The 12,812-nt window shown below is 39.0% G+C and overlaps 1 protein-coding gene across 4 annotated transcripts in view; it reads right to left on the minus strand.

The window, feature by feature from the left end:
* The window catches only part of LOC129762166 (uncharacterized), a 709,571-nt gene that overhangs the window by 14,601 nt on the left and 682,158 nt on the right, over nt 1-12,812 (minus strand). For all 4 annotated transcript variants that reach the window (XM_055760172.1, XM_055760176.1, XM_055760173.1 and 1 more), the window contains one exon: nt 9,780-10,145. In XM_055760172.1, coding sequence (XP_055616147.1) covers nt 9,780-9,801 — 22 coding nt within the window. In that variant the 5' untranslated portion in view covers nt 9,802-10,145. The remainder of the gene's footprint in view (nt 1-9,779; nt 10,146-12,812) is intronic.

Genomic DNA, 12,812 nt, shown 5'->3' on the forward strand with positions numbered 1-12,812 from the left:
GAAAAGAAAAACGGGACAGTTTGTTATTTGGGTATGTGATCGTCGTGTTCTCTGTTGAAAAAGCTATTATCATTAATTACACTCAATTATATTTTATCAACTTCATTACATCGTAACTCCACGGCTAGCAGCTTTGATGGTTTAGGGAAGATTTGCCCGAAATGAACTGGAGAAATACTTTTATGAAACCGTTGAGATATCGTGTCTGCTAGTAGGATAGTCTTTACGGAAAACGTTTCTTCCAATATTCACTCCGTCCAGAATCGGTCCAAAGTATTCAAAATTTTCAACGATCTAGATCTAAATCGGGGAAAATTACAAGATATAATGTTGGGAATTTGATTTCCATCAGCTGTGAAAAATGGGTTCAGTTAAGTCCAAACAGCATCGATTAAAAAAGTGCCAAGAAGTTCATAGAATTTGGAGAGGGTGCATCCATGTTATTCAGTAGCGATTCGAAAAGCATTGTCATGATCTTGAAGATGTTATACAGATTGAAGCAAATGGAATGAACGAAGAATTATGACTACGATAAGAGTAATTAACTTCTTTTTGAGGCAATAAAACCGTTTGTCTTCATTTTTTTTTCAAGTTTATTTTGAAAATTTAATTGCTGATTGTGAAGTTGTTTGTAATAGGAAGTTGTGCCCAGAACACGAACGTGTAGTTAACGTAGGACTACGAAACTATTTGATATATGGGATAATATAATGGAAATATTGAAATCAGAGTTGACAACTATAACTTTTTAAAACAGAAAGAATAAAAAATAAAAATCAGGAAGAAACCAGGATAGATCATATCATTTTGCGAATTTTGGGAAAACAAAAGTATCGGTTTTGTAGGCAGATATACAAATATGATCAATTTTATATACACAGTTTTGTTCCAAAATATTTTTTCACGAAGCTTAAAAATCATATTCTTTCGGAACATGTTTGTTGTATCGTTGAAAACTGTACAAAGTATTCCTTAATGATGGTCACAGAGTCGAAATTCTTCAGACCTTCGGACAAAATTGCAGGGTGCTGATCCTGTGATAATCTGAATATTCAATTTCCGGTTAGTTTAGATGGTGTGATAGCATTTCTAGCCCAGACTTCAAAATAATGTGTCGTGTTGTCAAAGAGATGTGAGGTTTGACGATGTCCTGATGGACCACGACGCCTATCACATTGATTAATTTTGGAAGTTTGTTCTGAATTGCTGCCTTTGATTTGTCGGAATTTGTGGGAATTTATCGACGAGTTACTTGCTAGAAGCTCATAATACGGGAATCATCATTTTCAATAACTAACATAAAAGCGTTCAATAAATAAAAAACTTTTTAAGGTCAAAAACATTTTATTTAAAAATGCCTATAGAGATTATTATTTTTTCTGAAAGCCCTATACATTAATTTGTTGCACTTGGATGTTATTTGTTCCAAAGATAACGGAACCTGTAGTCTGTAAATTTAATTTATACAATATTACAGACACTTAAACAAGAACGCACCGAACAGCCAGGAAAACTTTGACAGGAATCTCAGTATATTTATTACATCTAGTTTTTATTCGAAGAAAAAAAGTACAAAAATCAGGAAAAATCAGAACCTTTTCAGAAAAAAAAACAGGGAAACCTGCGTGTTTGTCAGGATATTAGGTAACGTGCTTAAAAGTCTGCTAACTCTTCAGAAGGAAATTTTGGTGGCCCTGGAAACGACCTACGGTTTTCGTGGTTTTGTAGGTTGAAGGTTGATTGATGATTCAATCTTACCCTCGCAAAAAGAATATACGATGCCGATGAACGAACTGCACTGAGTATTTATCTCAAACAAGAAGAACGTTAGAGATCTTTTTGGTATTACAGCTAAAACAGTTATCGCGGCATTATTTTTCGCAGTTTGTTCGCCTCTAGCCTTGAAGAAAGCCAATTTAGAAAACTTATCCTAAACCCTCGGTCTTGGGGAAGGTTGTTTTCGACGCCCACGCCGTCATCACCAACTGATTGCAAGCTGGATGACTGCCGAATCGTTATTCTGTGTAGCACGAATCACGAATCACTACTTTTCTACACTAAAAGTTGGAAACGGGCGAAGCTAATTGTAGTATTTCTCTTTCCCCTGCGTTCATTAAACGAAAATTGCATGTGCATTTCGAACGAACTGTTTATTTTGATTCATTGATTTTTTTTCTATTAAAGAGGCTTTAAACTACAAAGTTCACCCGCATCTAACCTTGGAAAAGTCTTATTAAGAGATCAATCCATGGAAGTGCTGGATTTTCTGAAGCATTCTAGTTTAGATATTTGAAAAAAAAACCATTTTTCTTCATTTTCAGAAGTCTTTTCAGAAGGAGTGTCAAATCACCATAAAAACATTTATTGCTCCCTAAAACCCTTATATGCCAAATTTGGTTCCTAAACATGCCTAAAAAAACATGCATAAATTAATAAACAAGCAACATTTTTTATTCAACTACTAGCTGACCCGGCAAACTTCGTCCCGCCCAAAATTTATTTTTCGTTATCACATTCACGTTTTTTTACTAATGATTGATTCTCTAACCTACCTTTTAAAATTATCTTTCACTATAAAATTCCTAGTACTTCTACTAAAACTCGTCATTATGATATCAGATTATTTTCAGACACAATTCTCGTTCAAGATTTTTCAACCACTTGCAAATAACACGTTTCTCGGTCACATGGAATAAATGTTTGATACAGAAAATATGATAGAATAAAGACAGCCCTAAATCGGACAATTCTTTTCTCGAGTTTTGCTCTTATCAACACATTCGGTGATCCTTTTTATTTATATAGATAGAAGAAGATATAGGAGTGCGTTTTATCACATTAAAAAAATCCTCGGCAATTGGAATTGTAGTGTACTAATTTTCTATGCATATTCGATTTGTGAACTGTCAATGTTCGGTTCGATTCGAACCTAGAGATACGATCAGAGATAAGATCGAAATAAAATATGAGTCAGTCTATTAAGAAACGTACTACAGCGTGGTTTACTTAGTTACAATAAAATTACGTATAGTAAAGTGGCGACGAGGAAACTATAACTCGATATTTTATATTTCCAGTTAGGAAAACCCGGCTATTACTCCGAAGTGTATATATCACAGTTATATTCGTACAAATTAAGCTCAGAGAACCCGAAGCCCAGAGAATATTACGCAGCATTATTTCATCGAACGTAGGATAAAAATTCGTATCGGTACAGAAAAGTGGACAAGGAGAATCGATATTATTTGGTGAGTCAAACAATTGTTGTTTTATTTGCGCTTATACCTGGGACTTTTATGTTGAGTGATCTATTGAATTAAGTTCCATTTTGTTTCCTTTGTTTCTTTTGTTCATGTCTCAATTTGGGTGGATTGTTCTTCGCATTTGTATTGAGCTATTGTTAAACTACCAAACGTTTTAAATCTATTTAAAAAATGTTGGACTCTATGTTATACTCAGGGCCCGAAATCTTCGACGGTGAAAAATGAAGACCGACTCTACTCCTAGTTGCTCCGCTTCGACAGTCACCACCAACAAAAAAAAAAGACTTGACTAGTAAATGAATTGACTAGCGTTGACTAGCGAGGATGACTGGTGAACTAGTCCAGTAAGTGGTTATTTTAACTGATTAGACTAATGAATACAAATCTGCCTCTTCATTTAGCTGACTTCAATCCACATTTCCATTTTGCCCCTGACACTAATTTTGTGCCCCCGTATGCAATCTTATTGTTCGTCCATATAAAGAGGAACGAAAACTTGATTCCTGATGCAAAAAAGTAGTTACCCCATCAATGGACGGTTTATTTTCTACCCATCGTGAACTCAAACCAACGAACTTAGACATTTATCAAGTATGCTATAAAGGTCCTCGCGTTAGTATTAGGCGTGCAAAATAGCGCACACACAGCACGCTTTTTTATACGTGTGAGTAATTTTCGTGTACGATACAAAAAAATCTAGCTCGCCTGAAGCGTTTGTCAAACCACGGTGAATAGGGATTGTTAACCGGTTTTACCGGTAATATCGTGTCGTTTTCCATTACCGAATTACCGGTAATTTTACAATCATTAACCAGTAATTTCGGTAATATTCATTTTTACACCATAAATAATATTTGTCTTTATGCCGCTTTGAAATATGACTCGAGAATCAAAATCACATCAAATTGCATCACGGAAAAAAACGCTGTAGAAATTTAATTTTTAGGAATTATATCTTCAGCTTTCGCTTATAATCAGATAAGAGTGTATAGATCACGTTGGCCATGCTTCACTGTCAATTTTTCGTAAATTTGGAAAAATGTCGTCGAACGAAAAAGAGCGTCGTGAATTAATCCTGCGCACTTATTTCGAGAATCCGGAGTTGTCACATCGGGACATCGGTAAGATGCTGGGAATCGTCCAATCCACGGTCAGCAGAGTACTAAAACAATACTTCGAGAACCTAACCATCGACCGGAAGGTGAAGAACGGAAAAAATGGATGCTCCGTTAGTGAAAAAGATCACAAGCGCGTAGTTAAGCAGTTTAGACGTGATCCGAGAAGTTCGGTCCGGGATGTCGCCAATAAGCTGAATTTGTCAAGTTCAGTCGTCCAGCGGACCAAGCAGCGGGAGGGCCTGCGTACATACAAGGTTCAGAAGGCTCCTAACCGCGACGAAAGGCAAAACATGGTGGGGAAGACGCGAGCCCGGAAGCTGTACACCGAAATGCTGACGAAGCCGCATTGCCTGGTAATGGACGACGAAACCTACGTCAAAGCGGACTCTCGTCAGCTGCCGGGCCTGTTGTTCTTCTCCGCAGAGGACAAATTCAGCGTTCCGGAGGAGATTCGCAAGCAGAAACTATCCAAGTTTGTCAAAAAGTACATGGTGTGGCAAGCGATCTGCTCTTGCGGAAAGCGGAGCGCCCCCTTCGTGATGACCGGCACGGTAAACGGGCATGTTTACCTTAAGGAGTGCCTACAGAAGCGCTTACTACCACTATTGAAGAAGCACGAGGGCCCGACCATCTTCTGGTCGGATCTCGCTTCGTGCCACTATTCAAAGGACGTGTTGGAGTGGTACGAAGCCAACGGTGTCACCTTCGTGCCAAAAGAAATGAACCCGCCGAACGCACCGGAGCTTCGCCCAATAGAGAAATATTGGACGATCATGAAGCAGGCCCTCCGGAAGAACCAAAAAGTTGTCAAATCGGAGGCGGACTTCAAGAGAAAATGGATTTTTGTTCAAATTTTCTGTTCAAATTTTCTGTTCAAAAAACTACAACCTGACGTTGTACAGAACCTTATTGACGGGGTAAAGAGGAAGGTGCGAGCATACGGGCTTGGGCTCGAAGTATGAATAAAAAGAAAATGCCAAAAGTTGTTTAATAGTTTTTATTTTACTGTCTAAAATTTTCAAAAGGATCGGTCTACTGGGCGAATTTCTACAGGGTGACACACCCTTTAAGATCGAAAAATCACAACCGACAGTGTTCCGTCGATTCTACAACCTCCGAACTTCAGTTCAAAAATCGCTGCTCGATCTGAAAACGAAACATAAGATAAGTTTCAGCGATGAAGAACTGACAGCGATAAAATAATTGGTTGATGCCCTGGAATCAGTTCTGGTCGCTGTTAAACTGCTATTGCGGAAGAAATGCAGCTTCATGAAGCTTCGGAAGACGACGAGTTAGGTTCGATGTTGTACGTTCTGGCACATTCTAATCGTCACGAGTGTGGCTGGAACCTGCAGAACAGTTGAGCATCAACATTTTTCAAATTTTTATCTTGAAGCTTTTGAGGATGGCGTGAAATAAACGAAAAAAAATCGTTTTTCACTATAGATCCTACGTCAAACCAAATGGGGGTTCGAATAAACCGCCAAAATTTCTCATTTAATATCCTATACAATATTTGCCATACAGCTGGTGATTTTATTTAGGGGCGCTTTTTACTCCCTTACACGGGCAGGCCCTTTGCAATACTTTCTTTTATTAATGATCTAATCTCGCAACGAGTACAATCAGCTAGATTACTAGAAAAATTAAATTTCTATGTACCTGGGCGTCAACTAAGAACACGCAATTTGTTTCTAACCGAAACATCCAGAACAAATTATGCAAACAACGTTCTTATCGATCGCATGATGCGTATATACAGGGTTTTCCAACTTTAAATTCCGAAAGTAAATTGAAATAAAACACACTTAGAATTTCGATGAAACTTTTATTTCGAATTAAAGTTTGGTTTATGCCATTATGTGTGAAATACAACATCATTCAAATGTCCACCTAGGACTTCCTCGCACACCTTGATCCGGAACAGGTAATTTTCGATGACTTTTCGGCACATATGGGGCGGTATCTCGGTCATAACTTCACGAATGTTGTCTTTCAAATGTTCAAGAGTTTGCGGAGAGTTGGCATAGACATGGTCTTTCGCATAACCCCACAAAAAAAAGTCTGGCGGGTTCAAATCGCTTGATCTGGACGGCCAATTGGCATCACCAAAACGCGAAATTATGCGTCCCTCAAATTTTGTTCGCAATATGGCCATGTTCGGTCGTGTTGTATGGCACGTGGCGCCGTCCTGCTGAAACCACATGTCATCCGTATCCATATCTTCAATTTGTGGCAAAAAAAAAAATCGGTTAACATGCGGCCATAGCGCTCACCATTCACAGTTACCGTCTCGCCGCCCGATGACTCCACCAGACCATAATGCGCATCAAACAGTGACTTTTGGTGGATGCAATGGCCTCTCAACAATCACGTGTGGATTTTCTGAGCCCTATATTTTGGGTGTTCTCATAGCCACCGAGCTCGAAATGTGCCTCATCGCTGAAGAAAATTTGATGCGAAAATTCAGCATTTTGCTGCTGTTGTTCGTTCACCCAATCGACGTATGCCCGACGCATTCCATGGTCACCACGCTCTAATTTTTGTACCAGTTGGACTTTATATGGATGTAGGTGCAAGTCCAAATGCAAAATTCGACACAATGATGTGTTTGACAAGCCCAATTGCAGAGCACGCCGTGGAATCGAAGCATTCGGGTCATCCTCCACACTGGCAGCAACAGCAGCAATATTTTCGGCCGAACGCACATTACGATGATGCACAGGTTTCACAATATCCGCTACGGATTCAGTTTGTTCGAATTTACGCACTACATTAGCGATTGTGTGCTCTGTAGGCCGTCCATGACGACCAAAAACCGTCCGTAATGCTCGAAAAACATTTGCCGGTTTTTCATCATTTTTATAGTATAATTTAACAAAATTAACAAGTTGTGCGATGCTAAAACGATCCATATTGTAAAATGGCAGACATTCAACTAACGATATGACGCTTTGGTTGACAGCTATGTCAAACGGTTGTCAGCGCAGGGCTGTATACTTTCGGAAGCCCGAAATGGAAAACCCTGTACAATCAGCACTGCGAATTAATTGGCACAACAATGAATAAAAAACAGCTAAAAAGAAACATGTACCGTAGGAATAATATTTAACTTAAGAAAACATTGTAACAATCATATATAAGTACAGGTCGGACTCGATTATATACAGACTCGATTATATGTGATTCGATTATATACAATTTTGGACTCGATTATATACAGTTTGGAAAAAAGAACCGCAAGATTGACGTGGGACTATCTTAGCTTAGTAATCATTAATTTGTATTCATTAAATTTTTGATTGAAACAATTTTCAATTTCAATTGAATTCAATATATTTGCTTTGTGAGTAAAGAGATTGAATAAATGCCATGTAAAGTCAATTTATGCATTGTGATAGATTATGTTCTTCGTTACAAGTAAATTTAAAGACAGTCTTTTTACGTTTGGTTTAGGAATTATCAAACGATTATTTTATTTTACATTTCCCTCTGAAGTCTGCATCCCTCAATTGTACGTACTTCTCGAAACGCGAATATGTTTGATTTGATGAACTTCAGGCACTCAGTTTCGATTTTGACATGTACCTTGAACACATATTGTTATAGGCGTTATCGCAGCAAATGGTTATCAACATTTTGCCTAATCATCAAATGGTATGCGTAGAAATTCAATGAGCAGAAGATATGAAGGCATATCCTTCAATGCAATCTTAAATAAGCGAACCAAATCGTTGTGTTCGTACCCGTTTTTTGTAATCCGTGTTAGGAAAACACTTTTCGGAGTGCAAAAAAAAACATGCGGGTGCAGAAGTACCCCCGGCATGCATGAATCAACTACTTCAACTTCTACTTTTTATACTATAGAGGTTTTGAACTTGAAAGTTTATTCGCCCCTAATGTCTGCACGATTTTCCCACATTCCTAAGTTCAGAAGACCGTGTTAAGGAAACATATTTTAATCTGTTCAAAGGCAAGTGAGTACAAAAGTACTCGCAGTTTGCATTTATTTGCAAAGCCGATTTCCCCAGACACCATAGTTTAGACGTCTGTATTAGGTAAACACATTTCAGTCGTAACAAAAATACCCCCCACTTGCATGAAGTTGCAATGTCAAATTTCCCACGCTCCATGGATTTGAAGTCTGTGTTAGGGAAACACATTTCAGTCGGAACAAAAATAGCCCCAACTTGAAATTGCACTGCCTATTTCACCAGACACCAGACTTGGTTGTGAAATCTGTGTTGGGGAAACACATTTCAGCCGGAAAAAAATGGCCCCGACTTGCATGAAGTTGTAATGCCAATTTCCCCACGCTCCATGGATTTGAAGTCTGTGTTAGGGAAGCACATTTCAGTCGGAATAAAAATGACTTTCATGTATTTGCAATGCTGATTCCTCCAAAACTGCTTGGTTTTGAAGTCTGTGTTAGGGAACACATTTCGGTGAGAACAAAAGTTCCCATACTTTCATATATTTGCAATGCCGATTTCCCCACGGCTGCTTGGTTATGATGGCTGTGTTGGGGAAACCGTAAATCGGGCCAATAAAAACGAGGGAGTTAGGGCGTTTAGTTAACGCTTCACATTTTACAGTTATTCAATTGTTTATCTAATAAAAAAAAACATTTTATTAAATGCGATAGATGCGTAGAAATATTCCTTATCAATTGATGCAAACATCTTTCCGATCCAGTAAGAAATGTTCGAGTTATAAGCATTCGGAATCTTTCATTTTTTCCAGCATGTTCTGTGTTTAGGTTTTCATTTTACCCCCCATATACTCCGGTTAGACGTAGTCCCACATCAAAATAAATAAAAAAAAATTGTTTTGACTCGATTACATACAGGAATCGATTATATACAGTGAAAAGAAATCAGAACTGTATATAATCGAGTCCGCGCTGTATGTAGTCTACATTTGTTTGACGAAAATGAATAAATAAATAAATGAATAAATAAAATAAATGTTTTTTGCCCCCTAAAACCTCCATATGCCAGATTTGGTTTCATTTGTGTTTCATTTGTATGGCAGCCCCGCTTAAAGAGGTGGGAGGGGTCTCGAACTATCATAAGAACCTTCACCGACCCCAAAACCCCTACATACCAATTTTCATGTCGATAGGTTCAGTAGTTTCCGAGTCCAAAAGAGAATCAGGAAGACAGACAGAAATCCATTTTTATATATATTTATATTTTCACTTTTTATACTCGGGACACTAGATATTTCCAGATTCACCTCTCGAGCACAGATATTGTGCTTCAATATGTGATCTTTCGGTATTAGTTACGTACTCGTCGTACCTTTTGAATTAAATTTATAAAACAATGTAACATGAGCAGGATGGAGCGAGAGTAGATGACTTAAACCAGCAAAAAAGAGAGCTCTACGATCTTACCTGTTAAGCAGAACTGTATCATTTTGGCGATTAAACATAGTTGAACGATAAAGTTGCACTTGGCGTTTCCATTAAAAAGTTTATCTCGTTTCTCGCTTTCGCTGTCGCTGAGTTTTATCTCAGTGGGGCGACAGCTATTTTTCTTCTTCTCGTTCTTCTTCTTCTCTGTATTCTATTTCGGATCTCACATCCTCTATTGTCACACGGATCGTCACTTTCACTCTAATGGCGGATGCTGGCGCGGACACACTGAAAAGCTGGACGACCGGTGCCCGGTGTCCTGTGGTACTGATGGTCGATGGCAAATGGTGCCACCGTTACTGCGTCTGGTCCGGTCCTGCTGGTCTCCACTGGATGGAAAGTTTTCTGCAATGGAAGTCAAAAGTATGGGAAAAAGTGTCACCATTAGCACAAAGTTTGATTCAATCGGAGTGGAATTTCGTTTAGATTAGCAAGATAGTGGAAACTGAGACCCGGTGTGGGTAATAGCATTATTGGATTTCGTGGATTATGCTGGAATATGACACAATTTTCATTTGATGAGTTTATATGTTATTTCGTTTGAACATTTCATCGATTTATATTACTAAATTTTCACATTGATTGTAATCGGGAACTCCGAAAAAAGGTTTATCCCTCAACAACAACAACGATAACCATCCCCAAAAAATCCTTTTTTTTTGCCAACACCCGAGTTCCCAAAGCTATTCTTGAACCTTTTCAAACTCTGGAACCAGGAGTGGAACCACACCGCCCCTCTCCCTGTCGCCCAAAGAAGAGCGAAAAAGTCAGGACCATAAGCGAGGTGAAAATGTTGCACCGCGTATATAGCCAAGCACCCGCTGATAAGCATCCGCAGAATTTATGGCACGCAAATTGGTTCGGCAAACCGCGTCACTGCTGCTGCTGCTGGCAATGTCGCTGCGCAGGAGGTGGGGGCGGACTTTTAACTTGCCATTCTTCTCTCGTGCGAAAGTTGAATGTGCGTGAGATGATTCTCGCTTTTTATCTCCGGCACTCCGCCTATGCCGCGGAACCATAAATTTTATCGGATGTAAAAATGGTTTCGGCAAAGAAAAAGTTCCTTTATGCGTTTGCTCTTTGGGCTTCGGGCGCCTATTGTGGTGATTCAATCAGGAATAAGTTGAAAAAGAGAGAGAGACGGAGTGAATGTAAGAGGGCTGAAAGTGATTTTTCGAACACTGGAGGAGACGCACAAATTGGGATTTGATTCTTTTGCGTTCGACTTTCGAACTGGGTGTGTAACACCGTTCAGCAGCTGTCATGTTCCACATTTTGTAGTCGAAGGAACAGCGTGTGACGCTGTCAGGACCAGCCTCCGGGCCCCATCTGCGATGGTATCGCGCGTGAAATCACTCTGCGGCGTGTAAATCTGCTGTGTCGGAAAACATCCTATTTACATAAACTCGGTATCGATCGGCTTAGATAATTAAAACCCATTGTTTCTCGTTAACATAATTTATAATCGCTCTCTATTGACGTATTCAGGATTCGCAATTAGTTACAATTATTTGCCAATAAAGGTGTATAGCCCTGACCTACCGTTTCATCCCGCCACCGCACCATCCATGTTTCTAATTGAGGCCGGTCGGAAGCTGCGTTTGTGGGATAACATAGAAGGAAAAAAAACGAATTCCCTCCAGCTATCTATCGATTCAGCTGTGTGGCGAGCGTTTGCGAGCCGTCGCAACGAATCGGCTCTTCCCATGCGAGAGGACATAATATTTGCACCGAAGTTCATCCGTGGCGGTAAACACGCACCTGTCATAATTAACATTGGGTTCATTATTATCAACGGATCTCCGCTGGACGGTCTGTTTCGATTCTAACAATAAACGTTTTGGCATATGGGACGTTTTGCTCGTATATGATTGGCTAATATCAAAGGATTTCGAGGTGATTCGGACGGGACTTCAACCAATTTTTACATGGAAGCGAATCTTTATAGAATGAATAAAATTCGTTCAAAAGCATAATCATTTTTGTAGTGATCATATATCAATGCACAATGGTCCAGGAGGTGCATTTAAGTGGAAATTAGCATTTAGAGCTCGACAGTTATTCCCTAGACAAAAACTGTCTTCGACAAAGTTGTTACATATGATAGAGCGCTCATTTTTATGTTATAAACAATAGAAATAAATGATCTAACTCTACCTAACTTTGTTATCTTTATAGATAGAGATAAACATAGTTCGACAATGTTGTTGTCCCAGTTATTTGAGACATCTTTTTAGAACAATGTTTTTTTTTGACGTAGGACTACGTCTTTCCTTTCTGTACCGGGGTGTAAGTTCAAAGTTTCGAAAACGAGAGAGTGACGCTGGACTGAAAGGTTTTGAACGTTGGTACTTCTTTACCGGCTGAATGGAGTGGTATAATAATCACTTCATCCGAAAGAGAAAATGTCAACGAATTATATGATTGACACTTATTGGTCCAAAAAATCGTTTCAATAGCTCAGGAATTGCTTTGAAAGCAAGCTATTGAAATCATAACAATCTAGCTCATTGATGATGATTGGTGATCGCAATGTGTTTCAGAACACGGACGCAAAATCTAGGCACCTGGAGAAACCGTCATAGCGAATACATGCAAGCTGTGATTTGTTTTGCTCGCTTGCATTGGTGTTTGGGAAACCATAGCGGACACCCGCAAGGCGTGAGTACTTCCACTCGCATCAGTTTCCGTTTTGCTTTCGCATGGAACAGTAATTAAGAATTGCCATATCACGATAAAAACGAAATGAATTTTATGCAAGGTTATATAGACTTTATTTCGTTTTCACCGTGGAATGGCACCCTCAGTTTTTATTCTGCGTTTCTATTCTTCGGTTGCTTTTATAAGGTCACTCAAATTCCATCGGTTCGTTTCGGTACAACAAACAAGTTCGAAAGAGTTGAATTTTATGTTGATAACAATTCCATAACAATTTCACAGTCCTACGTCTACCTTGCGGTTATATCATAGATATAACCCACTTCTTGTTTTGTATCTCTTGAAATAACCGAT

The sequence above is a fragment of the Toxorhynchites rutilus genome, chromosome 1 (assembly GCF_029784135.1).
Source record: "Toxorhynchites rutilus septentrionalis strain SRP chromosome 1, ASM2978413v1, whole genome shotgun sequence".
Lineage (NCBI taxonomy): Eukaryota > Metazoa > Arthropoda > Insecta > Diptera > Culicidae > Toxorhynchites > Toxorhynchites rutilus.